This window comes from Pyxicephalus adspersus, chromosome 9 (genome assembly GCF_032062135.1).
Source record: "Pyxicephalus adspersus chromosome 9, UCB_Pads_2.0, whole genome shotgun sequence".
Lineage (NCBI taxonomy): Eukaryota > Metazoa > Chordata > Amphibia > Anura > Pyxicephalidae > Pyxicephalus > Pyxicephalus adspersus.
The window spans coordinates 4,124,756-4,150,806 of NC_092866.1; the positions used below are offsets into that span (position 1 = coordinate 4,124,756).

General features: G+C 39.8%; 1 protein-coding gene across 1 annotated transcript in view; it reads left to right on the forward strand.

Moving 5' to 3' along the window:
- The window catches only part of TDRD12 (tudor domain containing 12), a 41,621-nt gene extending 16,369 nt beyond the window's left edge, over positions 1 to 25,252 (forward strand). Inside the window, exons 19-34 of the mRNA XM_072422147.1 lie at positions 923 to 1,111; positions 1,328 to 1,456; positions 2,355 to 2,472; positions 3,170 to 3,309; positions 5,158 to 5,378; positions 9,252 to 9,348; positions 9,992 to 10,176; positions 12,262 to 12,463; positions 14,012 to 14,104; positions 14,791 to 14,951; positions 15,461 to 15,573; positions 17,133 to 17,190; positions 17,903 to 18,016; positions 18,158 to 18,311; positions 18,394 to 18,460; positions 19,369 to 25,252. Of these exons, the coding sequence (XP_072278248.1) occupies positions 923 to 1,111; positions 1,328 to 1,456; positions 2,355 to 2,472; positions 3,170 to 3,309; positions 5,158 to 5,378; positions 9,252 to 9,348; positions 9,992 to 10,176; positions 12,262 to 12,463; positions 14,012 to 14,104; positions 14,791 to 14,951; positions 15,461 to 15,573; positions 17,133 to 17,190; positions 17,903 to 18,016; positions 18,158 to 18,311; positions 18,394 to 18,460; positions 19,369 to 19,457 (2,130 nt within the window). The 3' untranslated portion in view covers positions 19,458 to 25,252. The remainder of the gene's footprint in view (positions 1 to 922; positions 1,112 to 1,327; positions 1,457 to 2,354; positions 2,473 to 3,169; positions 3,310 to 5,157; positions 5,379 to 9,251; positions 9,349 to 9,991; positions 10,177 to 12,261; positions 12,464 to 14,011; positions 14,105 to 14,790; positions 14,952 to 15,460; positions 15,574 to 17,132; positions 17,191 to 17,902; positions 18,017 to 18,157; positions 18,312 to 18,393; positions 18,461 to 19,368) is intronic.
- The last annotated feature ends 799 nt before the right edge of the window (positions 25,253 to 26,051 follow it).

The window sequence follows — 26,051 nt, forward strand, 5'->3', positions numbered from 1 at the left end:
AGCTTTTTTTTGATTGATTGTCCGTTTTTAGTTCATTATTCCTAAAAAAAAACCATGGGGAATGATCCAACTTTCTTACTACTTTAAGAGCTTTAAAAATCCCTTCTCTTCAATCATGTTTTACATGATTTCTCTAAGATATGCTTTTGTGAACATATGTTTTTTAATATGATGCTTTGATGGTAAGAGCTTGTTCCAATGCCATATGAAACCAAAACGTTATTGCCCTCTAGATACCAAGAACAAACCCACCACCTGGGATGTTTGCATTCACCTGACTGTTTTATTAAGTAGTATTTTCACAATAAGACGGCCCAACAGCAAACAGATGCCCTCAATATTAATACAATATTGAAAATCCCTCACCTAGTCATTTGATTCTTCTTTATGAATAGAAGGTAATTTTGATTGTTTTATGATGTGATTTAAAGATAAAGAAGAACAAGCTTGCAACTAAGTGGAGATCCTTTACTATTCTGTTGTTGCAGAATATTATTTGCTGCACTGTGTCTAGTGGTAAGTATAGTGGTAGGTATAGTAGAAGCAGGCTGCTCAGTTTGAAGTTTCAGAAAGTGTTTGTAACATCCATTTGTCATCATAATCTTTTTCTGTTATTAATGTAATGCAGTGCCACTGTAATCCCATGCATCAGCATCTTATTTCATTGGTGAATTTGTCGACTGCATATGGATTGTTTTGCATGTTGTATCTATATAGATTCTTTGCAGCATGGTTATTACTGTATCTTGAACTGCATGATGCATGAATATTCTGTTATGTATGCACATATATAAATTGCTGTATCATCCATTAGAGAATAACCTAGGACATGTGGATGTGGATGTCCAAGGCGTCCAGTTACGTCTTTCACATCCCTTTTACAAAAGTGTGGTATACCTGGTAACTGTTATATTTTTTCCAGATGTCAGACATACTGGAAGCCTTTAAGAAAACTGTGTCTGTGGAAACAAGAGATGATACAGCTGAACAGATTGTTGCTGTTGGAAATACGTGGCATAAGGATATGGAACTCTTATTGAATTATACATCCTGCCCACAGGTTATCATTACCAGTATGGAGCAGGCAATAATGTTTGCAAATGTCCAACAGGTACAGTAAGCTAGGAGAATCCAAGTGTGTACATTTGTCACCATACTGCACGTAGAAACTGAATAAGAACATAATGTACACAACTCTGTAAAAAATCATGAACTTTGTTGCAAAACTTGCAACCCTAGCCTTCACATTGGCCCATTGACAAGCAGAAATCACAGCCCTTGCAGTCTGGAGTAGAATGCATTTGTAATGTTTCTATTTCTTGCCTAGATATTGCACATGTGTTTAGACTGTGAGAAGATGTCTGTGTTGCTGCAGTGCTTGGATTTTAAGCCAGTCAATGCCCAGAAAATTCTCATCTTCACTAGTTTTGATGAAGAAGCCGAACTTGTACACAAGGTAAGTGTCTATACTTTTCTTTGCAGTCAGCTTCAATATATACTTTGTTATATAATATATATAATTTGTTTGGTAATTTGGAAAAAATAGACATGACAATGACTAGTCATTATTTGGTGTTCGAATTCGGGTTGTCTTTATGTTCGAATATTGCTGTTCAAATTCAGATAGACCTGACCCAAAAGAACACGATATACAACATTAAAAATTCGGAAATTTTTTTTAAAAAAAAATTGTGCTTAAAAATTGAAATAAAATAACTTTTAATGTCAGTTATTGATTGTTTGTGTTTTTTTTTTTTTTTTCCAAAATGACATTATGATTCCCCCGGCTGTGCAGCTGTGGGAATCCTCCTGTCATTGCTAGATCTCCGTGCACTAAAGGTGATAAATGGGGACTTGTCCCCATTCATCACCTGTAGTGCTCTGTGTTCTTGCATAGAGAATCTCTATCCAAGAACACATAGTACAGCGCTGCAACAGCGATCAGTGTTGCTGCGCTGTGCTACTACTATGTGTTTTCGGCATTTGATCACCCGGACAATTTTTCACTATTCGATCGAGTAGCTGTCGAATCAAATAGTGAGATATTCGACCAACACTAGACACACTTGGAAGCTTTGTGCAAATTAGATTTTATTCATCCAAGTGCCATATCCCTTGTTGTACACACACTTAATGGGACATGTTTGACCAGCTCTGTTAGATTACAGATTACTCTGGGTGATGTGGCCAGTTATACTGCCTAGCTTGTGTATGTATCCTTCACAAAAGTTTTTTTTTTTTTGTAGTGAGTTGTTGTTTTATGCCAAATATTTGAAAAAAAAATATTCATAGGAAGTAAATAGATGGCCCAAATGAGGGCACCTAGACACAGATAACATATCTTCTCATTCTAGGCCGTACAAACAAGTTCAACCTACAGCCTATTGCTGCACGAGAAAGAAGTGCACAACTTCACTTACATTTTGGAACAGTGGAAGAAGAAATTCAGTCCTGGAACAATGATATGTCTGGGTAGGTCAGGTGCTTCCTAATTGATATCTTGTTCTTTATCCTTGAGGGACACAGGGGGTCTTTATCTGTTGGTTTGTTCCTTTGCCTACAGGAAGATTGCCCACTGGCAAACAGAAAAGCTACGGCCTCTTAAGCTGCGTACACACTTGCAATTTTTGTCGTTGGAAAGGATCTTTCACGATCCTTTCCAACGACAAGGGGCTGCAAGATGCATGAACGATGCTGTACATACAGCACCGTTCATGCTCTATGGAGAGGGGAGGGGGGAGAGCGACGGAGCGGCACCCTGCTGCGCGCTCTCCCCTTCCCTTTCATTACGATCGGCTGTCATCCATCGTCCGTGGATCCGGCAGGTCGGTCGTCCGGACGATGGACGACACCGACTGTACACACAGAAGATTTTCGCCCGATAATTGGCCGATGCCGATTATCGGGCGATAAAAATCTGCCGTGTGTACGTAGCTTTAGTGTTCTTAGGTGGTTGGATTTTTTGCAACCCTGCTGCTTTTTTCCTAACCTGTTTTTTTGTTAATCTTTTTTCAGTTTCCCAATTTTTTTTTTTCTTTATTTTGCTTTTGGGTTGCTGGTTTTAACAACATAGCTGTTTATATACATGTATTTTTTATATGAAGGGCGGGATTGAACTAATTTACTATATTGTTCTTATTTTCCTTTATTTATGTGCTTCTGTTTGCAGTGGTCACTGATACCTACGCTCCCATTCTTGAAATCACTGATGCCAGTTGCATCATCCACTACAGTTTTCCCCGAAATATTGGCGTGTTAAACAAGCGTCTCTTTTCTTTGCTGGATTACGTTCAGAGTAAAATTGATACAGTAAGAAAACACATCTTGGTTGGTGATTGCTGTGTTGCATTTATTAAATATTACACAGCACTTTGCAGATTACAGCTAATTTAATTTCTTTTTTATTTCTGCACATGTAAATCAAAGTAATCTGATTTTACTTTAATTGAATAAAATATCAAACAGTTACAAGGTTTTCTACCCATTTATGTTATCACATGCCTTTTAAAGTGATGTCACCGTGCTTATAAAGGGCGAATTGACGGCGTCTCTGCAAAGGGCCTTTAAAACCTCTTATATTTTTCTTGCATTCTTTTCCTTCCATCATTAGGTGCTAGGCCAGAGCACTCTTACGGGGAAGGAGAGTCACATGCTCCCAATACCCATTAGGTTACGTACACACGTCCAGTGGTTCTCGATCAATAATCATCTCAGACCGATATTGGACGAGAATCTGGAATGACCGTCCTGGCCCATGCATGGACGACAAACGGTCTTAATGAAAGCAAAGGGAGAGAGTGCGCAGCAGGTTGCTGCTTTGTCCTTCTCTCCCTCCCCTCTCCATAGAGCAAAACAGTGCTGTATGTACAGCACTCGTTCATGCATCGTGCAGTCCTTATTCGCTGAAAAGGATCGTGAAAGATCCTTTTCAACCACAATTATTGCATGTGTGTATGTAGCTTTATTTCTGTGTAGGGTTGCCAGCTGTCACTAACAAAGTAGTGATGGTGAAGAACTTACAAAGTAAATGTAATTGGGTTAAGAGGAAAGCTTTTGCAGAAAACACTGTCACATTGCCACTAATGGGCATGATGACCGTATCTGTTTAAAATAATAGTACAATAGTGTGATGAAATTTAACAGAATGTGAAAAATGTCAGGGAAAAATACCATCCTTCCTAATGAGCTTAACAAGAAATGGATTTATAGTAAATTTAAGATGACCCATTAAAAAGTGAAAGACTGTGTCTAAGGCTGCGTACACATGTTCAATAATTGTTGTTGGAAAGGATCTTTCACAATTCTTTCCAACGACAAGACTGCAGGATGCAAGAAAGAGTGCTGTATATACCGTTCTGCTCTGTGGAGAGGGGAGGGGGAGACAAATGGCACACCGCTGCGCTCTCCCTCTCACTTCCATTACGATCATTTATCATTTGTGGATCTGCCAGGATGTATATATAACTGATAAGCACTGTACACACGCCAGATTCTGAGAAGATTATTGGATGAGAATCATCTGACGTGTGTACGTAGCCCAAGCCATTGTTCAGGTGGGTGGTTTAATGTCTAACTTTTACTTTAGAATACCCTTTCCTGTCTTACCTTTGGGGCAAGGATTTACGCTTGAATAAACAAGGGTAAGTGGTGGTTCTAGGGATAGGAAGGTGCTTGACACTTGTATCAGTAGGTAAACTACATGTCTCAACAATTGCTAAGAGTGCATGCTACCACCGGCTTGATTGCATTTAGACTGAGTTGCATTGTAAATACTTGATCATGGGTAAATTCTAACAATTTTTATTTAATAGTCAAACATAGGCCATAGGACATAGGCAATTCTGTGCTGAAGGGGTCTGTTGAAATCGTGTGCCTCTGGTACTATCACACTTTTCTTAGATCGGCAAACATATGCCATGCATGAAAACTCATTTTTCTTTTCTGTAGGGCAAATGGAAAGACTGCTGAATTTGTTATTATTTGATTATCAGTGTTTTACCTACTACAATGTAGTAGTTAGTCCATTGGTTGGATGTAGACATTATCCCACATCTTCTAATTCCTTTGGATCCTGAATATGACAAGTAATCATCAGAACTGTACATTTTTGTTTCTCTTGAGCTATGCATTGACTTCCTTTGTTCTTTACTTTTTTAGGTCACAAGACAGCAGAAAGATTGCTTCAGAGCCAAGTCTGTTCTGCTGATGACGGAGAAGTATGCCCGACATGCAGTCGATGTGCTGAAATCATTACAACAGAGTCAGGCCACAATCCCACCAGAATTATTAGATCTCACCGAGGGAATCCTACAAGCCAGAGAAGAGCTAAAATCTGAAGAGAAACTTTGTCCCTATCTCAAACGTTTAGGCTATTGCATGTGAGTGAAACAAGGTTACGGGGAATATTTCCTTGTGAACCCTATTCAGTTTAGGAATTATTTTGTTTATTATTTACAAAGTGTTAATTTTACCTTCCCCTAGGAACACAACAGGGCCTGAAGTATAAGCCCTGCCTTTATGGTTACAGTTTAACTTCAACCCACTGAGCTAGATAATGGGTGAATAGCTACTCATTTTTAACTTCGTGTCCACAAGGAGGTAAATTTTGGCCTTTTTGCTTTTTTATTTCGCTACAGCTAGTTTTCCTAGCTGGTAGCTGGATGTAAACCCTGGTATCTAGAATCTCACTTGCAAAGTATCCACCTTGGGTACTGATGATCATCTTTGCTATGTTCGAGGCACCATCTAGTGGCATAAGACGAGAAGCACAACCCATTCATGATGGGAATGTGGCAAGGTTTGCACAAATATTTTTTTCTATAAGTCAGATCCCCCAACAATGACATAAAGAACCAGAAGTAAAGTTTGTGAACAGCTGACCATCACACCCAGCAGCTTGTTGTACTTACCATTCCACGAACATAGCCATTGATAAAAAGTAATTTTCCCTCTTTTTTGACTTTACCAGTCTTCTTTCCACTAAAAAGTTTTTTTTTTCATAAAAACAGTGTGCCTTTTTAAAAGTTATGCTTATGTAGCCAGAAGAGCAGTTGTAAGATCCAATAATGATGCAGGAAGCAAAGAATTATTCCATAATATCTCAAATGTTTCTCAAAAGTAAGGCTGTTTGTGCAGGTCACTTGAGTTCCTGCACATCAATCTGGGAAAACCAAGTCTTTATGGAGTTGACTTTGTTTACAGGGGCACTGTCTTGTTGGAACAGAAAAAATTTAAAGAGCACAACTGTGCACAATGTCTTTTATGTTATAGCATTGTTATAGCATTGTTATAGCATTAATAATACATTTCATTAGAAACACTTATACATATATAAGAGCATACATTAGGCTATATAATGTATACTGCACTGTAGATTTTTCTAATTTTATTTTCAGTAAAGAAGTGAGAAACATTAGGGGGTCTATTTATACAACTGTGAATTTGACATTCCGTCAAATATTCCCTGGTGGGGATCAATTACTGCAACATTTTACATTGCGGGAGATTCTCTGTTTTATAAATCATACGCTAGATGTTAAGCAGTTGTATGGCTAAACTGGTCATAGCTATGCAGGTGCCTCCTTAAGGGCGGTTTTTGGCCCATCATATGATTCTGCCAAAAATGAACAGGTGTGCATTGTCTAGCACAGGGGTGTCCAAACTTTTTTCAAAGAGGGCCAGATTGGATGAAGTGAACATGCCGGAGGGCCGAACATTTTTCCGAACATTCTTTGGTAACGACTGCGTAACTCGCTGTCACAATGCAGCTCAATGAGCTCAAGCTGCAGCTGATCTGGAGCATCATCGGGGTCAACAGAGAATGGAGAGGAGAAAAGGCTGATCTCCTTTTCAATAGCTGCAAAATCTTGAAAGCGCCGTTTAAACTCTCCAGCCAGAGATGCGATGTCTGCTGCATACCTGCTCATTTGCACACTGATATTGTCCTGTGAAAAACTTCATTATTTCCTGCAATGCTGGGAAATGTATGGTATTGGGCTGTGTTTGTGACAAATGCCTTTGGAAAAGTTGCAGCTTTGTTCCAAAGGCCTTGAGGTGTGAATAAAGCTGGTTCACCGCTGCATCTTTTCCCTGAAGACTCGTGTTTAGTACATTCAGATGCTTTGTTATGTCAACTAGAAACCCCAAATCAGCCAGCCAAATAGGATCAGATAGTTCTCGCATCGGTTGTCCCTTTGTTTCCAAGAATTCTTTGATTTCCTTTCTGAGAGAGTAGAAACGCTGCAGCGCAGACCCTCGACTGAGCCATCTTACATCGTTGTGATATAAAACATCTTCATATTCAGCCTGGATGTCCAGTAGAAACTATTTAAACTGACGGTGGCACAGAGCTTTAGCGCGAATAAAATTAACAGTCTTTACAACCGGTTTCATAACATGATCATATTTGAGATATTTAGCACAGAGAACTTGTTGATGAATGATACAATGGAGTTTAATAGCTTCACCTCCTTCTTCAATAACCTTGTTACAGATTAGAGTTGATAAGCCACTTCGTTCACCAGCCATAGCAGGTGCCCCATCAGTAATAATCCCAGTAACTTTGTTCCAGGGCAGTTTCATGTCATCTATTGCGGAACTAACAGCAACAAATAAATCTTTTCCTCTAGTTTGGTCCATAAGGCTCTGGAGGTCAAGTAGCTCTTCAGTCACATTTATTTCATCGTCCACCCCTCTCAAAAAAATCAGCAACTGAGCTGTGTCAGATAGGTCTGTGCTTTCATCACAGGCTATTGAAAAGAAGTCAAAATCCTGTCTTTTGGACGTCAACTGTCTCTTAATATCTGATGAAATATCTTCAATTCTCCGTGCTACAGTGTTACGAGCCAGACATATGTTGGCAAACTCTTGCTTCTTCTCGGGACAGATATTTTCAACCATTTTCATAACGCACTCTTTATTAAAATCACCCTCAGCAAAAGACTTGCAATTTTTAGCAATTAACATTGCCACGTCATAGCTTGCCTTTGTGGCATTTTCATTTGACTCACGGGCTCTTGTGAAAAATCGCTGTTGTGACATTAAAACTGCTTCAAGTTGCTTCAACTTTTCACTGCGGTCACGCCCTGTTAGTTTGTCATATGTGCTATGTTTTGTCTGGTAGTGTCTTTTGATAATAAATTCTTTATAAACGGCCACAGTCTCTTGACATATCAGACAAACACAGTGATTCCGTATTTCAGTGAAAAAAAATTCCACTTTCCACCTTTCCTGGAAACGGCGGCCCTCACTGTCAACTTTCCTTTTCTTATTTATAGTCGCCATTTTTTAAATTGGCCAGAAGGGGGAGGGTGAAGGGTGCAGTGACAGAGTAAAAATCTGGCCCTTGTGGAAATATGTTTATGAGAGTAATATGGCAGGAATCACATTTTGGAGAGCTTCTCCTTGTTCATATTTAGCAATCATGATTCTGCATGATTCTGCTTTTGTTTGACCTTGGCAGGTGGAAGCCGTCTTATTTGCTTTGACAAGGTCAGACTCTCTGGTAACAGCTCACATACTTCCACCACTTCACAAATTCTGCTAGGCCAGGGCCCTACCTACCCCTGTCCAGCTCCCCACATCCCCGCACATAAAATGGCTGTCTCACCCCTATATACTGCAAGTCCCGTGGAGGAGGTAGCTGAAGAAACTGCAGAGAAACTGATCAAAGTCCGGCCCTGACGTCACCGCCCACTGTCGCTCCCAACGAGCTGCAGTCAGGCATGTGCTCTGCCCTCAAGCAAAAGACTGTCTGCCACAGAAGAAGGGGGGTGATGTCAGGATCGGGCTTCCGATGCGGCCCTCCTACCGCCCTCCCTCCTGTGGCAGACAGTCTTCTGCTTGCCACCCTCAATCAGAAGGGAGGGCCGCATTTACACAGAGCAGGGAGGGCTGTTAGAGGGCCATATTAAACCGCCCCGCAGGGCGCAAATGGCCCGCGGGCCGGTCTTTGGACATGCCTGGTCTAGCATTTCTTTACAGACCAGAACACCGTTTTGGCAGTTTTCTAGCAATGTAATCAGCTCACAGTAGCAAACCAAATGATCAGGGCAAGCCATTTAGACCCAGTTCCATAGCCTTGTACTGGTGGGCAATATGACTTCACACATATGATTTATTGGTAGCAGCATATCATATTTTCTTACTTAAAAGCTGAAAGCATGCTGATGTTTCTGGATAGCCTTGGTTGATATGTTCAGATGCATCTGTGTATATTGTTTATTGTATCTTCATTTTATGCTTGTTTGCAGCCAAGATAAATTTTCCTGTCGCTATCGGCATCATGTTAATCCCACGATTGATCTGCATGGTAGAATAGGCTCTGTGGAAACTGACCAAAGCATAACTGTAAGTTTTATCTACTTTGTGTGCACACAGGTTCCCGACTAAGATTATACAAGTGTCTTACTAGAGGGGGAAGCAAGGTGAACCAAGCTTCTCAGTCATTTCTGGGAGAGGGAATAGAGAGATAGCAAAAAGGCAGCACGGTGGCTCAGTGGTTAGCACTCTTGCCAGGTTCGTATCCCAGCCAGGGCACTAGCTGCATGGAGTTTGCAGGTTCTCCCTGTGTTTGCGTGGGTTTCCTCTGGGTACTCCGGTTTCCTACCACATCCCAAAAACATGCAGTTAAAAATTGACCTTTTGCGGTCAAAAATTGACCTTAGACTACATTAGTGACATATGATTATGGTAGGGGCATTAGATTGTGAGCCCCTTTGAGGGACAGTTAGTGTCATGACTATGGACTTTGTACAGCGCTGCGTAATATGATGGCGCTGTATAAATACTGTGTAGTAATAATAATAGCAAAAAGGTTCAATATTATGTCCGAATCCTGAAAGTGGATTCACATAAGAGCACATTGTTCTTTTTTTATGTTTTCCCTTCAGTTAATGCAGCTTTGTGCACCATTTTTTTTTATTATACCTGAACTTGATCTTCTGTACCTTCATGTGTCACACTGCTGTTTTGCAATATTTCACTGTTGCAGGTTCTCCCTCTGTGTGTTGTGGATGCTGCCTGTTTTTATGGAAGAATAGTAATCAAGGATGACCCATATGAAAAGCTTGCCAAACAACTCAATGAATATTACAACTCGTCAGACAACAGAGTGCTGGCCAGAAATGTGGAGACCAATCAGCTCTGTGCTATTAGTGATGGTTCTTCCTATTGCAGGTACTTTGAAATAAGTAAACCCAAAAACAACCCAAAACAAAAAAAAAAATACACTTACCTTTAATCCACACAGAGCAGTTGATCTGTCCGTAGGTTTCTCCTATAAGGTCTCACATCGTCCCGGTATCTATATTTGGCCATCTTATCTCTGTTCTTCTTACTACGTCACCTGATGTGGATGGGAAAAAAAATTTCCGATGTCAGTACACATGGATAAGATCGGCATTTTCTTTCCCTTTTGGTGAAAGGGCTCCTGCACATGCCTGAGATTCCCGGGAATGCGCAGAAGAAGCAGCCAAGAGCCTTCTGAGATGCGTGACGTAGGTATCCCGGGAGGCTCTGCGCTCTCATTAATTTTGGGTCGCCTTTTATTTAAAAAAAAAGGGTGTTGCACTTAAAAAAAAAATACAAACAGAATTTTTACCCTACATAAAAGGGTTGTCTAGCTGTTCATGTAAAGTGAAAAATCTGAGTTTAAATGCGCTTTAAATAGAAACATGCCAATGTGATCTTTCATACCAGTAAAGTAGGTAGATAGGGAGCACTTGAATGGGGTAAGTTGATTAACTCCAATATCTAGGTAACCGTAAAGGTCACTGATATATGAGGTCACTGAGTATCTGTTGATATGTACAGAATGTATGTATAAGTGTCCATCACTGGTGCCATTGACAGGTATAGTACCCTATCATTGGCGTCAGTGAGAGGAAGGTGTGCACCATCATTGGGTGGAATGGTGGCACTATCCTTTCCAGGCTCTGATGCCAACAGTACAGCTTGTGGTGAATATTTTCTTTATCCTCCCCGCTGTTTAGTGTCCTGAAGAGGTACTGTAAGCCTATTAAAATTGAAAGCACCATCATTATGTGCCCAGTGCACATCGTACAAAGACCCTCAGCTTTTGACATTATATAGAGCTAAACCTACCTTCCTTGGAACCATCTCTGCCATTCAGCAGTTCAATATGGGAACCTTCAGTATAGCTTTTGGATTTAGCTGTGGAATTCTGGGTTGAGATCCAATTGGCATGGAGCTCTGAGCCGAGGTAGTAACTGAGGCCTAGGCACGTCTTACAAATGCAAGTAAGAAACTCCTGGGTACTTTTTCAGTTGTTCTCTCAGACACCACAGCTAGAATGATACAGGCACTATAGTGCAAAAAATCACTTTCTTGGATTAGTGCCTGTGATTAACTTGAGTGCTGAAATACTATTTGTTATAGGAAACAGGAACTTTCAATCTTGCCATTCTACATACATTGTCTCCTTCCTTCCAACTAACAATAATAAAGCCCTGCTTGCTGGGTTTTAAATTTTCAGGGATTGCTTTATGGTGCCAGTTGGCCAATATTAGTTGTGCTTTAGATGGTGTTTATAGGTAGGCAGACTGCATTTGCTGTGTATATCATTTCCATGCTGACATGTGCCACCATAAAAGCTGCAGAGCTACAACAACGTGTTTTAAAGTAAACGTTTTGATCCAAGCAGTTATTTTGCTGATCTAAGCAAACACAATCCATTTTTTAGTGTAAGTGCACTGTTGATCATTTACATTTTTTTATTGTGGCCAGTCTTTAGACACCTCCATAAAAAATGAGCAAAACATTTCTTAACTTCACATCGTGTCTTGGGGAGTTTGGTGTTGGGATTGGATGTTGTTCCAGTCCTCTTTATGCAGCAGCATTGTTGTCTAGTCAGGTTATGGCTGTACATTTAGCTGCAGGATGGAGAAAATCATTGCTTGCCAATGTTGATCCATTCTTTGTATTTTGGAGTGCTCCAAAGCTCCTGGGTCTTAGCTTATACCTTAAACACTGTCTAAACATTGTGGGTCAATTATATTTTAACATAAAATGCCACATATAGGCCAGAGCCAAACCATACCTTTCTGAATGTTGTCTGTAAGTCTGCAAAATACAAAAAATGTGAGTGGATCCTGATTCTCGATGAATGGTATTGGACACCCCCTATTGCAGAACACGATTCAAATGATGCCTTCTAAAGCTCACATGTTCACATTTTTTTAGTTATTTGATGCAATTGGTTCATTTTAAAATGCCTTTTTTTCTCTCCGTTTATCCTGACAGGGTTTTAGTGTTGCAAACAAGGAGAGTGGCCAGTGTTTCGTATGTCACTGTGAAGTATATCGACCAGGGAGGGACTGACCACGTTCCGGGACATAAGCTGCTCCAGCTTCCATCAGTATTTCATGCTCTCCCACCGCAGTACCTGGAGTTCATTGTCTGTAGAGTGAAACCTATTGACAGTGAGGTGACTTGGGACCCTAAGGTGAGTTTTAGGCACTTTATTGAACCTGCTAGTGGCTTCATTCTTTGATTGTTTTGTTTAGTTTTAGTAGACCCCTGGTAGGTGTTCCTGGTTCCAGGTGGTTACAAAAAACAAAGCAGGAAGCAGAGCTTCTTCCAGCTGGATATTTTCTCCAGCCTCCCACAGTTTAATTCAGTGTCCCAATGACTTACTGTACTGTAGATCATCTTTCCCTATCTAGAAGCTGGTTTAAAATAGAAAGCACCATTATGTAATCAGCACACATCATACAAAGACCCTCAGCTTTGAGCATAATTTGGAGCTAAGCCTTTCCTCCACTGGTCAATCTCTGCCATTTAGCAGTTCAATTTGAGGACCTCCAGTAAAGGTGCGTACACACTTCCAATTTTTATCGTTCCAATTGAACGACGAACGATCGATTGGGCAAAAAAATCGTTCGTAAAAAAGTAACCAACGACGCCGACGAACGAGGAAAGTCGTTGGAAACGAACGACCGGACCGGCGGATCGGATTGGGCGACGATCGTTGAACATCGTTCGTGTGTACGGTCGTTTGTTGATCGTCCATGTTCAGAGCATGCGTGATGAACGAACGTCCGTTCACTTTCCTGTCGTGCACATAGTTCTTCTATCGCTTAAACGATCGTATCTATTGTGTGTACAATATCTACGAACGATCGTGTCGTTACCTCTATGTGCAGGATCGGTGCTATACGATCGTTCGTATATATCGTGCAGGAACGTTCGTCGTTCGTTTTCCGACAATAATAATTGGAAGTGTGTACGTAGCTTAAGGCTGTTGGATTTAGCTGGGGAATTCTGGGTTGAGATCCAAAGGTGATGGGACATAACTGAGTAACTGATGCCTATGCATGTCTTACATATGCAAGTAAAGGATTCCTGGGTGTTTATTAAATTGTTCTTTCAGACACCACAAGGCCATTACATTTTAGTACCAATGATGCCTTGAACAAACTGGAAATCAATCTGAAAAGAAAAAGAAATCTCATAGATGAGTGTCCAAGGGACAAGATGGTGTTTGAAGGCCAATGTCCCAAACCCCCTACCCAATATTCTATATGGTATTCAACAGTAACATGCAGTGTGACAAAAGAGGATGGCCAGAGTTAAGGGGTTTTATAAATATACAAATGTAGCAATATCTATTCGGTATGTTGTTCCTCAAGTATCTGAGGGTAATCACCATAGGCCAGGCATTATATCTTTTTTTTTTTTTTTTTTTTTTTTTTTTTTTGTCCTCAAAAGACGTTCTTTTCCTTTGAAACTCATCATGAGATTTATTTTTTTTTTCCTTCCTACTGAACCAATAGGGTCGGGCCATCTTTAATACCCAGTTATATTTATGAGACTTCCCCCACCATGTAGAATCATCGCTTTTATAACCTTAAGTGCTAGATCAGATACAACAACTGAAGGTTATATGTGTCATATTGAGTAGCAGAGTGCTTGCAAATATCGTGGAATTATACAAATCCTTGTTTCTTTTGTCAAGTTTCATCCTGTCATTTTCTTTCATTAACTTCATCAGGTGACCCGGTTGATTAACAGAAGCATCAGAGGGAAACAGCACAGAGCCAAAGTCGTTCTGAATTTAGGAAAAACATACTGGTTGGACCCCATGGTAATAAGACCAGGTTCATGTGGATGTATAAGTTTAACCCTAATTTTTTAGTGTTAATCAGTTTACAAACTTCATGAGGCCTTATCAAGGACAAAGGGTTGTTGTAAAGCTGGGATCTTCATGACAGGGTAAAGCTGAGCTGGGATCTTCATGACAGGATCATCATGCAATATTTTAAATAATATTGCTTAAAAATCACTAAGTAAAAAAAAAAATATTCTCATAGTCTTATTGATATATTCCAGCACCAGCATAATATGAAGCGCTGTACAAAGCCTATAGTTATGTTATTAGCTGTCTCTCAAAGGGGCTCACCATTTAATGTCCCTACCATAGTCATATGTCATTATTACAGTCTAAGGTCAATTATAGGGGGAAGCCAATTAACCTAACTGCATGCTTTTTAGAATCTGGGTGGAAACCCATGCACACAAGGAGAATCTGGAAACTCCATGCAGATAGTGCTCTGGCCGAGATTGAAACATGGGATCCAGCGCTGCAAAGTGCTAACCACTGAGCCACCCTGCTGCCCTCATATACAATTTATGTACTTTTATGTTGTTCTTTATTAAATCATAATGCGATTGGACAGTGACTGCCCCTGGGTGTTCTGCATATTAACATGTTTTCCAGTGTATTAGATTCATTGGATTTACTGATCTCTGAACATTGTGACTCCTCTTTAGGTGCAGATGAGCTCACTGGCTGGCCTGTCTACCTACGTGTTCGATCTAAATGTCCGCCAGGAGATCTTAGCTACTGGCATGGCAACAGATAACCCTGAGCATGTAATCAAGCTGAAGGCCCTGCTGAATCCTTGCATGACCCCAGTAACATCTGCTATCAGGTTTGTATCTGGAAAAAAAAAAAGACCCAGAACCAGCTCTATGTGTAAATAATATAGTTGCGTGGATGTGTTATCTTTTTTGTCTTTATTTTTTTACTTTTTATTTATTTTTATTTTTTTTTTAATTCACCAACACTTCCCTGTGACCCCATCATCTCTCAGTGGTTCCTTCTGCTGACCTTTCTATCACTGACATATTGTATAATGAGTGGAGGTCAGCAGGAAGAACCTATGAGAGCTGCAGAGGATCCAGAAGACTGACTTCTGAAAGTGGTTTCCTGCAGACAAGTATTGGGACAAGTCTTAGTTCATATTTTTAATAATGTGTATGCCCTAAATGCTTAGATTTTTTTTGGAAGGATCGATGGGGTTTTGACTTTTTTAAATGATAAATATCTTGCTAAAAATAATTTCATAAATACTTAATTGGAAAGGCTTTACTTGCATAGTAGTGACTATACACTCACACACTGCATGTAATCTAATGCTTTTCTACTCACTCTTTTAAGCAACATGCCAGATGAACCTATATCCAGGCTGGAGAGCGGTACTGAGGAACCACCGGTTGCAAGTCTTCCACTTTCTCCACCTGCCAAGGAGGAGGAACTTAAGAAAGATAAGAGTAAGATTTTTAAATATTATTAATAAACAGTATTTATATAGCTCCAACATATTACACAGCGCTGTATATTAAATAGAGGTTGCAAATGACAGATACATACAGACAGTGACACAGGAGGAGGAGGAGAGGACCCTGCCCTGAAGAGCTTACAATCTAAGAGATGGGGGATGCAGCACACAATAGGAGGGGATGATATGGAATGGTGGGTAATTAGTGAAGGTTTTAAGAGACAGAAGAAGAAGAAAATGTATACAAATACACTTTATCTATCTCAGATATCTCTCAGATTGACTGATTTGAAGTACACCTTTATGATAGAAATATAGGGACTTCCATTGTTTTCCTAGTTGCCTGTCTGTTATGCTGACCCCCTTGCGTAGGTCATCTGTGCTGCCCAAATCATGCACCTTAGTGGCTAGCACTCTCACTTCCCCTGCATATTATCATTAAGACATAAGAGATGAAAGGAAATTAGGAAATCAGGAGCATATTAGTTGTCTCAGAATAAATCTTCACTCTTTGTATACAGCTCTCCCATTCTTTCCTCGCATTTTAAGTCACCTTCAGACATGAAATGAACTGTGTTGGGAGATCTAAAGTCTGTGGGTACTTTGTAGTTTCTTCAGGCAACTGTTAATTCGTTTGGACTTTGCCTAGCTAGTCATTACTATGCTGCTATAAACATCAATACTCGTGTATTGCATGTTGTCTGCTTTTCATTCTAAATTTAGGTTTGGATGGCCAGACCATTATCAGGTTAATCATAACATACATAGCACCAGTTCTATAAGATGTAGACTTGAATACTACCTTACCAACAGCTTCCTCGGGGGATGTAGGAAATTTGGAATTTCGAACCATTCATATCATGGGCAGGAAGAGATTAAATGCAATGCTGCATGCTCCGCTCCTGCCCTAAAGGAAAGGACACACTGATGATTCTCCCCACACACATCCAGTACTGGGGTATTAACATTTTCACCAAATTTGACCCCTGAACTGACTGAATGCTCTTTGATGCTGTCAAGTCTGAGGAGTTTCTGCCTTCTAAAAAATCTATGAGAACATAGAGCTTCACTAAGTTCACTACCTTGGAAAAGGACAACAACATTTTTCTTATTGGAAGTGCATTTAATCTCTTCAAGCGCGTGATATGAGTGCTTTGAAATTCCAAATTTCCTATTTCCCCTGAAAAAGCTGTTGGAGAAATGTGTTGGTAAAGTAGGACTTACCAAAGAAATTCCACCACATCTGTGATACCCTGTTGTTTAGACAGACTGATCCATGTTATTGTATTGATGTAAGAACTGAGGGAATCTTGACAATTTGTACAGATTAGAACAAAAGAATTCACTTTTACATATTTTTTTTTTTTTGGCTAATTTTTTCTTTCGCTAACAACCAAAAAAAACTTTTCTCCCTTAAGACCCAGATTTGGTTATGGGTCCCGTGTTTTCATTGCATCTTCTCTTTTTTGCTTGGGTGAAGCTTTGTGTCGATTCATCTGAATTTTATTATTAGATAAGGTTGTTCACTATTGCTGTTTTATTTCTCTGTAGATAAAGAGGAAGAAAATCCTGATGACTCTCAGACACTTCAGAATCCTCCGTCTTTAAGGTTTGTAATTATTTTCATACCACTATTCCATAGCAGTGGCTTGGTTTGCAGACATTTCCCAGATATGCAGCCTATTCCATGTTTGCAAGCACTGTGTGTGAAGTGTGTAAAACAATAAAAGCATCCATGAAGATCTGCAACTTTCTTGACTTAAATTTCAATTTGAGGATAAACCTTTCCCTGACCAATCCCAGGGCCCCACAGTTCATCTGCTCAAGCCAGATTTAGCTTGAATCTGCTGCAGCCCTGTCCAGAACTATGTGAACATTAGCCAAATGAGAACATTCAAACACCAAAGCACTGGGGTTTGAAAAAATCAGGGGGATTCAGTGGTATCAATTATAGATTAAATTATCAAGCGTTATTTTAAGAAAAGTCCATAACTAGGCAAAGCTTCATGATATTGCAGTCAACCATAATGCTTTGTTTAGTTATGGACTTTTCCTAATATATTTCATTAAAAGCATTATTTTATCTTGGAAGGAAATGGTCTCTTATCTTCTAGATCAGGGGTCAGCAAACTTTTTTGGCTTACTAGGCCATTTCAGGAGGGCGGGGGGGAGTTAGGCCGGAACGGACTACTGGCTAGGCCGGAGTTTGCGACCTCTGTTCTAGATGATCAGTGACCTCCCCGTGCAGTCTGGGACATTTGATGCTTTTTCCGTCTATCACTTCTTACCTGTATTTCTTGTTTTTTTTTTTTTTTTTGTAGCTTACACCCAGAAGTGAAATGGTATGAAAGAGATGATACCGTTTCCCTGACTGTGAAATTACATGACATAACAAATCACAAGTGTACATTTGACACTGCCAGAGTTCTGTTCAGGTAATTATTGTTTGACTTGTGTAATAAATCCCTAAGCCTAAACTGCTTCTTGACATCTGACCATTAGAACGTTACAAGCTTGTTGGACCTTTTTATGCCATGTTTGGATATTAGGAATAATGATTTTGTTGTTTCTTACAGTGGTTATGCTGCAGGGAAGCACTATGAAGCAGACTTGTGTCTCTGTAAAGAAATTGTTCCTGAAAAGTGCCAATGTTTAGTAAAAGATGGAGAAGCCATCATTACATTAAAGAAAAAGAACAACAAATCATGGGCCAGGTTGCTGGTTCACAAGGTAAGTTCTAGGATATATTTTGTGATTGAATAGTCTGTAGAACTGAATAGAATAAACTGACCAGCGCTGTCTTTTATTCCAGCATCCAAATGTCACCTATGATTATGACCAGCTGGAAGATTCTGAGGACAGCACATCACATTTCACATGTATGGCATGAGTATTTCTTGGGCTACATCACTATATAAGGGGAGCATGCGTATAGATACATTAGGCACAAGTACTTGTTCTGGGTGCTCTAATGTACAATGATAAATATATGCCACTGCACTGCTCCAGAACACCCCATATAGGAGCTCAGTGATATTCTGCATTTATAAACCAAGCTCCATGCAGGTAGAAAATAAAGGACTTGGAAAAGTTGCAATTGACTGGTGGTGGAAGGGGCAGCACTTAGAGCCAGTCCATCTTTATTGTTTAACCTACAGGCCTGGGGGCAGGTATTGTCAAGGCCAGTGGTCGCCAACTTTTCAGACTTCACGGACCACTAAATTCATAATTTTAAATCCCGCGGACCATTAATATAAATTTTTTAAAAAGATAAATACATTTGTAAAATAATGATCTTCCTAAAGGTGGCTGACAAGGACTGTGGTGGCTCTGATTCATTAATTAGCTCACGGTTAAGTGACGTATTACTGTTATCATTAGTTGCATTATCTTTGGTATTACTAAAGAAATGCAAAATATTTATTTGCTTTTTCTCACTCATTATGGGTTTATTTTATTTGAATCTAAGATTAAACAAGAAATGATAGCTATCAAAATCAAACGATTTGATGAATTTATATTATTATTAAATATTGCATGTAAGTACATAGCCTTAGTTGCAGTTGAACAAAGTCAGCTCTTACTGTCTGGGAGTGTTTCCTGAATCAGCAAAAAAGACCAAACACAAACCAGCAAAGCTAAAAAAAAATTTTTAAGCAAACTATGTTTATCTGCAGAGAATCATTACATTACTTGTGTACAAAAGGGATCTTAGGATGTTTAGGAACATCTACTGCAGTATTGTGTATTCTTGTATCCCTGATCCTTTATCTGTCTTTTTCTCCAGTGTTAAATCCTGCTACCAAACCCTTCAACATTGTGAGTGAGAGCATGGCGTCCACCGACTACAGCGAGATAGACAGTTTTAGTGATTAGCCAAGGAGGAAGCCGAGAAGAGGCCCTGTCGTAATGCGGTTGTACTTTTCTTCCATTGGCTCTCTTATAACATAGCTCTGGGCAAGACCACTTTTTTTGTACATTCCTATAGATCTGATATGTATGAAGATTTTTTTTTTTCCTTGTTTACTTGGTTAAGAGTCTTCAATCGTTACTGTCATGACAAACGGTTATAACCAAGATGACAAAATAAACCAAAAATCCCCCCAGTAAAATTTTGACCTTCCTTGAAGTAGAAGTCTCCTAGCATGACACCAATACTTCCTCCTAAACAGGTTGTGCCTCACTTAGTACTCATTTGACAGTCCATTGGCCTTCTTGGACCTTAAAAATGCAACTCTATTGCAGGTTTCTTAAGTTTTTTCGGCATGCCGGTCTTCCCTAGCAATAATTACATTTACTTGTCTTTTCAGTTACTATTTTTATTAACTCCTGCTGTTTTATCTGTATACCCCCATATGCATGATGCAGTATTTATGTTGAAATATAGTGGGGTGGGAGAGATCGAAGATATGTAGCAGTAGTTAGTCACATTTATCTGCACTTGTTCTTGTTATGTTGAAGATGTTCAGCTTTCCAGGCTGCCTCATTGGGTTATCCAGCAGCTTAGTGAGCTATGAAAAGTCTTCAGCATTACAAGGACAAGTCCAGTTGATTGTGACTAACTACTACTAGATATACAATGACCTGGATAAATGAGAACCTTTGTAGATTTCAAGAATAGTCGTGGGAATAACCCTGACCACTTTTACCCAAATTTCCCCAAGTTGTGAATGGTCAGGGTGATTCCCACCAAATCTCTTGCTAGCCAGGATCTCTGCCACACTCTGCTGTTTTTTTTAAATTTTTTTTTTTAAGCACCGGTAGTGCTGGAGATTTAGGTAGGGAAGCTTGACACACTCGCCTTTACTTTCCTTAAAATTTAAAGGATTTATAGTGTTTGGAATAAGAGATAAGGCTTTTGTTTTGCATGATTTAGGCAGCACACTTTCCAGCTAATCAGTTCACCATTACATACTTTTTATGGCCAATTAATAATGATCTGCAACTGAAGACCATAATCAGTGAATAAACATTCCTAGTCACCTGTCTGTGTAATCTGCTCTCTCCTGCTGTTCAGTTAAGTTTTACAAAAATGGCAGTTTTTGGTCTATAAAAGCAACTGTTGTCTTTGCTAACTCCTTGCTAAAAGCGGTCGACCTGAAGAGTGTCAGGACCCCCTCACACATTAAAATTGACACGTGTAGATGTAAATGGGCCTTTACTAGTCTCCTAATAAAAATAATTACACCCCAGGCTGAGAGCCACTGAATCTTGCCAGGAGCTGGAGGTTCTGCTCTGTAGTTTTGCAGTCCAGAATTTCTGCTATCTTCCTGCTGTTTTCCTCCATCACTGTAGTTGCTAGTTCTCTTTTTCATGCTTTGATAATTGGGTTTCCTGGCCCCTCAAGTTCTGACCTGGGTTGGTATGTAATTCCCTGAGGAAGCAGTGAGTCTCTTTCACTCATACTGTACCATGGTCTCTCCCGTGTGGACTTACACCCATGTCTATAGTTGTGACTTCACACTGAATGAATCTAAATGTCGCCCTATTTGTTGTGCCCTTTTCCCCCAGTTTTCCTTTTTTATCTCTCTTGTTGTATCGTCAGACCATTAATATTATTATTATTATTAATAATATGTATTATTATTAATAATAATAAACAGGATTTTTATAGCCCCCAACTTATTACGCAGCGCTGTACATTAAATAGGAGTCCCTTCGATTCCTTTCCCTCTCCGCCCACTCTCACTTCTGCACCCTTCTCAGGATTACAATATATTTTCCCCATCTCATCAAACATTCTTTTTTCTTCATTGAAGGACACAGGACGTTTTGTAGATTCAAGTTAGACTGTTACCAACAATTGAATTGCACACTGGCAAACAAAAATCTGTATGCCGGTTTTGGTAACTCCTAACCAGCATGGTTCAGTTTTTTCTAATGTCATAGAACAATGGACATTTTTTCCTTTTTTCCAATCTACCCAAAATTACTTTATGTAGGCATCTTGCTAACCTTCCCCCCTGTCTATGACTTTTGACCACACCACAATGCCAAATGATAAAATACATTAGATGAGTATTTTCACGTGTTTCAAATCTCCCTCAAACATTTTATTGTGATGCAAATGAGGGCTTTAACTAGGCTAGTCTATAACCCCCCCCCCACCACCATATTTTCTTTTTCAGATTTGCTAGTGTGCGTCAGATCCTTATATCTCTGAAAGTTCATTTTCAAGAGAATGAAAAAAATATATCCATTTGTGTGATTTGTTGAAACGTATCACCTGAAAGCATAATAAAACTCTCAATTCTCACATGTTGGGTTGCAGTCTTTCGGCATCTTCTATCTTCTCCTCCTCACTGTGATCTTTATTGGGGACAATGTAACTCACATGCAGGAGTTCATGCACCTACACCCAATGTGTCGGGTATTCTGACGACCAACTCTTGCATGGTTAGGAGCATCTCTAGCAAAAGCTTTCACCATTGCCCCCCACCAACCAATACCTTCAGTATACCATACAGTCTAGACACATTTTACTTTTCAGTGGTTTCTACAATGTACATTAAATAACGACATCCAAAACATGGAATTATGCTTTACCCAAAATTGTGTTAAACGTTTTAGAATTTAAATTCTTCAAATGATCAATTTTTTGATCTGATGACAGCTTTGCACACTCCTGGCATTCCCTCAGTCGAACTTGTGAAATTGTAGGTGGGTAGCGGCCCCTGTATTGTGACCCAATTCACCAGTAACCACCCAAAAACAGCCGGCTTGATGCTAAAAAGTGCCGGGTGGGGATAACACGGCAACAGTCTTAAAGCAGTCCCACAGGTGCTGAGCATTTGTTAGCTGCGTTGCCTTCACTCTGTGGTCCATCTCAGCTTGCTTTAGGTCCGGTGGTTACAGAGGCCAGCATTTCATCATTTTCCATAGTCCTATAGCCCTTACATATTCTGGAGGTGTGCTTTATTATTAATCTACAATGTAGAAAGTAATAAAAATAAAGAAATAATAAGGTATGTCTAAACTTTTACTTGTACTGTAGGCATTTGCACCCCAATTCTACGTAGAGCCACCTATTGCTGTAAATACAGCTATAAGACTCCTATATGGGATCTGTATGGGTATATTGGATCTCCCATGTAGGTCTTTGTTATTCTTTGTGACTTTGTGGAATCATTTTTATTCTTTAGCAACCTGTTAATATCTTTTATTTCTGCTAAACCCTCACTATTATGAGGATTCTTTTGTTGTCCGCCTTCTTCTGCAAGGAGTTTCACCTCAGCTTAATTGGTTGGTTCAGTTAAGCCCAGATGTTTATTTTAACTTTGTTCCTTGACTTTTGACAGGTCTCCGCTTTCAAAAGGGTTTCCCTTGGGGTTACAGTGTGGACTAAGAGTGTTCTACTTCACTTCATTAAAATTTTAATCTAAGGTAGGATAAGAATATATACCATCAATGCCACATCCCAATTAACAATATATAGATACCAGTTTTTCTTCTTTTGGTATATACCTCTTGGTTAATTAATTTCCTTTCTAATAACTAGGTTGAGGATCTTCCTGGCAGCCTTTTTGCCTCCGGGTCTTCTTGTGTCCAACTCCTTTCCCATCTCCATCCGGTCAGGTTTTCTACAACCTGCAATATGTATATTCATCACACAGATCCTGGGGGGGTCAGGATGTTTTTTTTTTTTTCTATTTAGTCCAGAAATGGGCTTGAATTGTTAAAAAAAATATATACAGTATTTATTTCTACAACTCCAAAACAAAAACACCCATTAATCTGCCAGTAATGCACTCTTTCTTTTTGCACTTATAGGTGTTTTGTTATATCTTTTCAATAGGAAAGGCAAATAAGGCCATTGTTAAGGTTTACATACACAAAGTGTTCAGTTATACTTTAGCCCAGTGCTTCTCAACCAGGTTACTAGGGGTTCCTTGTGCTAATCATTGAGTCATTCTTCCCACTTACCATCACACTAATATACTGTGGGCTTGTATAGCTCACAGACCTAAAAAGTTTTTTCAAGGGCTCCCCCATGTTAAAGAGACCACACTAGAAGTTTGACACTAAAGGCAGAATGTTTCAATAACTTTTATATTGGGGATATTACACAAAGCAGGATTTGCTATGATGTAACTACAGGGAAGGGGGTCCCAAGGAGGCCATGGCTGCTCCTTTTTGTTGTTGGTGTAGAAGCTTACATAACTTGAAGAAAAGACACCTGCCCATTAAATGTAAACAAAAGGCAGGAATGCATTAAAACCTGTATAGCTCCAGTTGATATAGAGGAATCCCCTATTGGTTCCAACAGGCAAAAAAAAATCCATCCTGGCCACTAAGGCATTCAGATACCCCCAGGAGCAACATTTTTCAGTATTGATTCTAATAAATATTAATACCCAGTTATATTTTGTGTAGTGAAAGCTAGATTCAGCCATTTCTGCAACATCTACAGAGTAGTGTTCTACTTTAGGAGCCTTTAACTGGAAAGGGTCACAAGACTCTCATATTAATGCCTGCCCTTTCCCTGCAAATATTTAGTTTCCTAGTTTCTTCTTTAGTTTCCCCAGCCAAACTAATTGTCCCCTATCATGTGATTTCATTGGTTCTTAGCATTGGATGCATAGACACCAGTATCCCCAGCACCTTTTAGCTGGGTGCACCACCTAGCATTTTTCAGTATCCACCTGGATGTTTTTGGGGGGTTACAGAAAAGTAGGGTCACATGACAGGGGCCATCAGCTAGCTACAATTTCTGGGGAGAATTCTGGACACTGCTACAGTCACATGGAGGGTGTAAGACTTGGCTGCTTCTGCTCATGCAGCAACACGTGGCTGGGGAGCCAAATAAAGACAAATACAAGATATCACAAAGGCGAGTTTAAACGCACCCTGTAATACTACAGTTCCATTGCATAGTCTCCTATACTTTGCAAAAAATCTTCCAAAATCTTTGTGCATGTGGTGGTTAGGAGTTGCTGTACATTATATAAATGTGTTTTGTTTTCAATCAATCGCTTAAACTATGTAACAACATGCAAAACAAATGGCTAAATTGGGGGTTTTCATTAGGCGACGGGAGCCTGGTAGAGTTGTATATAATGTTAGAAATTGCAGTCAGAGGTGTTATACAATCCCTGTGTATGGGGGAATTGTACAAAAATAAGATCATGATTGTACCTGAATTGTAGAAATGTTTGGCAATATAATGTACTGTGAGGTTTGTGACCAAATTTAAATGTGTGGAATAAGCTTAAATCTTCATTGCTGAATCATCAGGGATTGTTAAAGATGTGATTGTTAAATTGTGTCCTCCCCCAGCATCCAATTCATGATGACATGGGGCTTCTTAGAATGGGTTGACTCTGAGTATCCCAAGCTCTCCATACTTTGCGCACTTCCCCTTTATGCAGTATTATGTTTATTGCTACAGGTTAAGAGATCTTGCAATGCCCCCCTTTGTCCCTTCTGCAGCCTTTCACCCATCAAAGTGCATTGGAGTGAAATGCGTAGGATGGTGTCACAAAAGGCTGCCGATGCGGGTGCAATGGGAGTTCTGACTTCAGCTGCTGTAATGTTTCCTGGATTGTATTACCAGTTTGCTGTTTGTATTTGCTGCCTCATTTTGCATTTCAAGTTGTGTTTGTTAAATATGATAGAAGGGTCACAAGTTTGGTGGTGGTGGGGGGTTACTGTGTACACGTGTGCTAAATAAAGTTCGTTGAAATTAAACTGACGTTCATGTATTATCTAGAGCAGCAACCAGGGTTTCTCCAGAAGTTGCTGGGGTTTTTTGAGCAATGAGCAGTTTCTGCCTCTTAGGTCAGACTAAGTGACACCAATGATTGTTTTGGCTATCTGTAAGGGTGACATTCTTCCCACTGACCACAATGCTAATATACTGTGATCTGTAGATATAGGAATTATAGAAGGGGTTCCCTGAAGACCTAAAGTTATTTCTAGTTATGTTAGAAAGGCTGCTGTACACACAGATCACAGTGCTCCCCTGGAGAATGCTTTCTTTTGGATGCTTTGCTGCAGCTCTGTTATGGTATACCTGCATTTTAAATGTTTTGGACCTCAAATGTCTCCCCTGCACCCAACCCTTAACACAAGGGGTGCTTTATATGTAATCTGCTCTTCAAATATACTAACTAATATTGCTATTATGTGACCACGCAACCTGGAACTGCTCGCCACGGAGTGCCTCTGGGTTCCCTGCACATGTGATCTTCCCTCCATGCTCCAATCATCTACTCGGAAAGGTACCACGACAAAGGCACAAGCGGCTCCTGATTGGATACCTGCATAATGGAAAGTTAAGGTAGGCTCTCATCATATTTTAACTCTGAAAGGGGATTGTACAGATAAGAGCATATTATATGGCCGGCTAGACAGCAGTCACCTGATCTAGAGAAAGATTTCCTCTCTATTCTTGTTCTGGTGACCCCAGTAGGGAAACAGACAGCAACAGACCAAACCAAAAATATGTTTTATACAAAGTTTAGTAAGAGC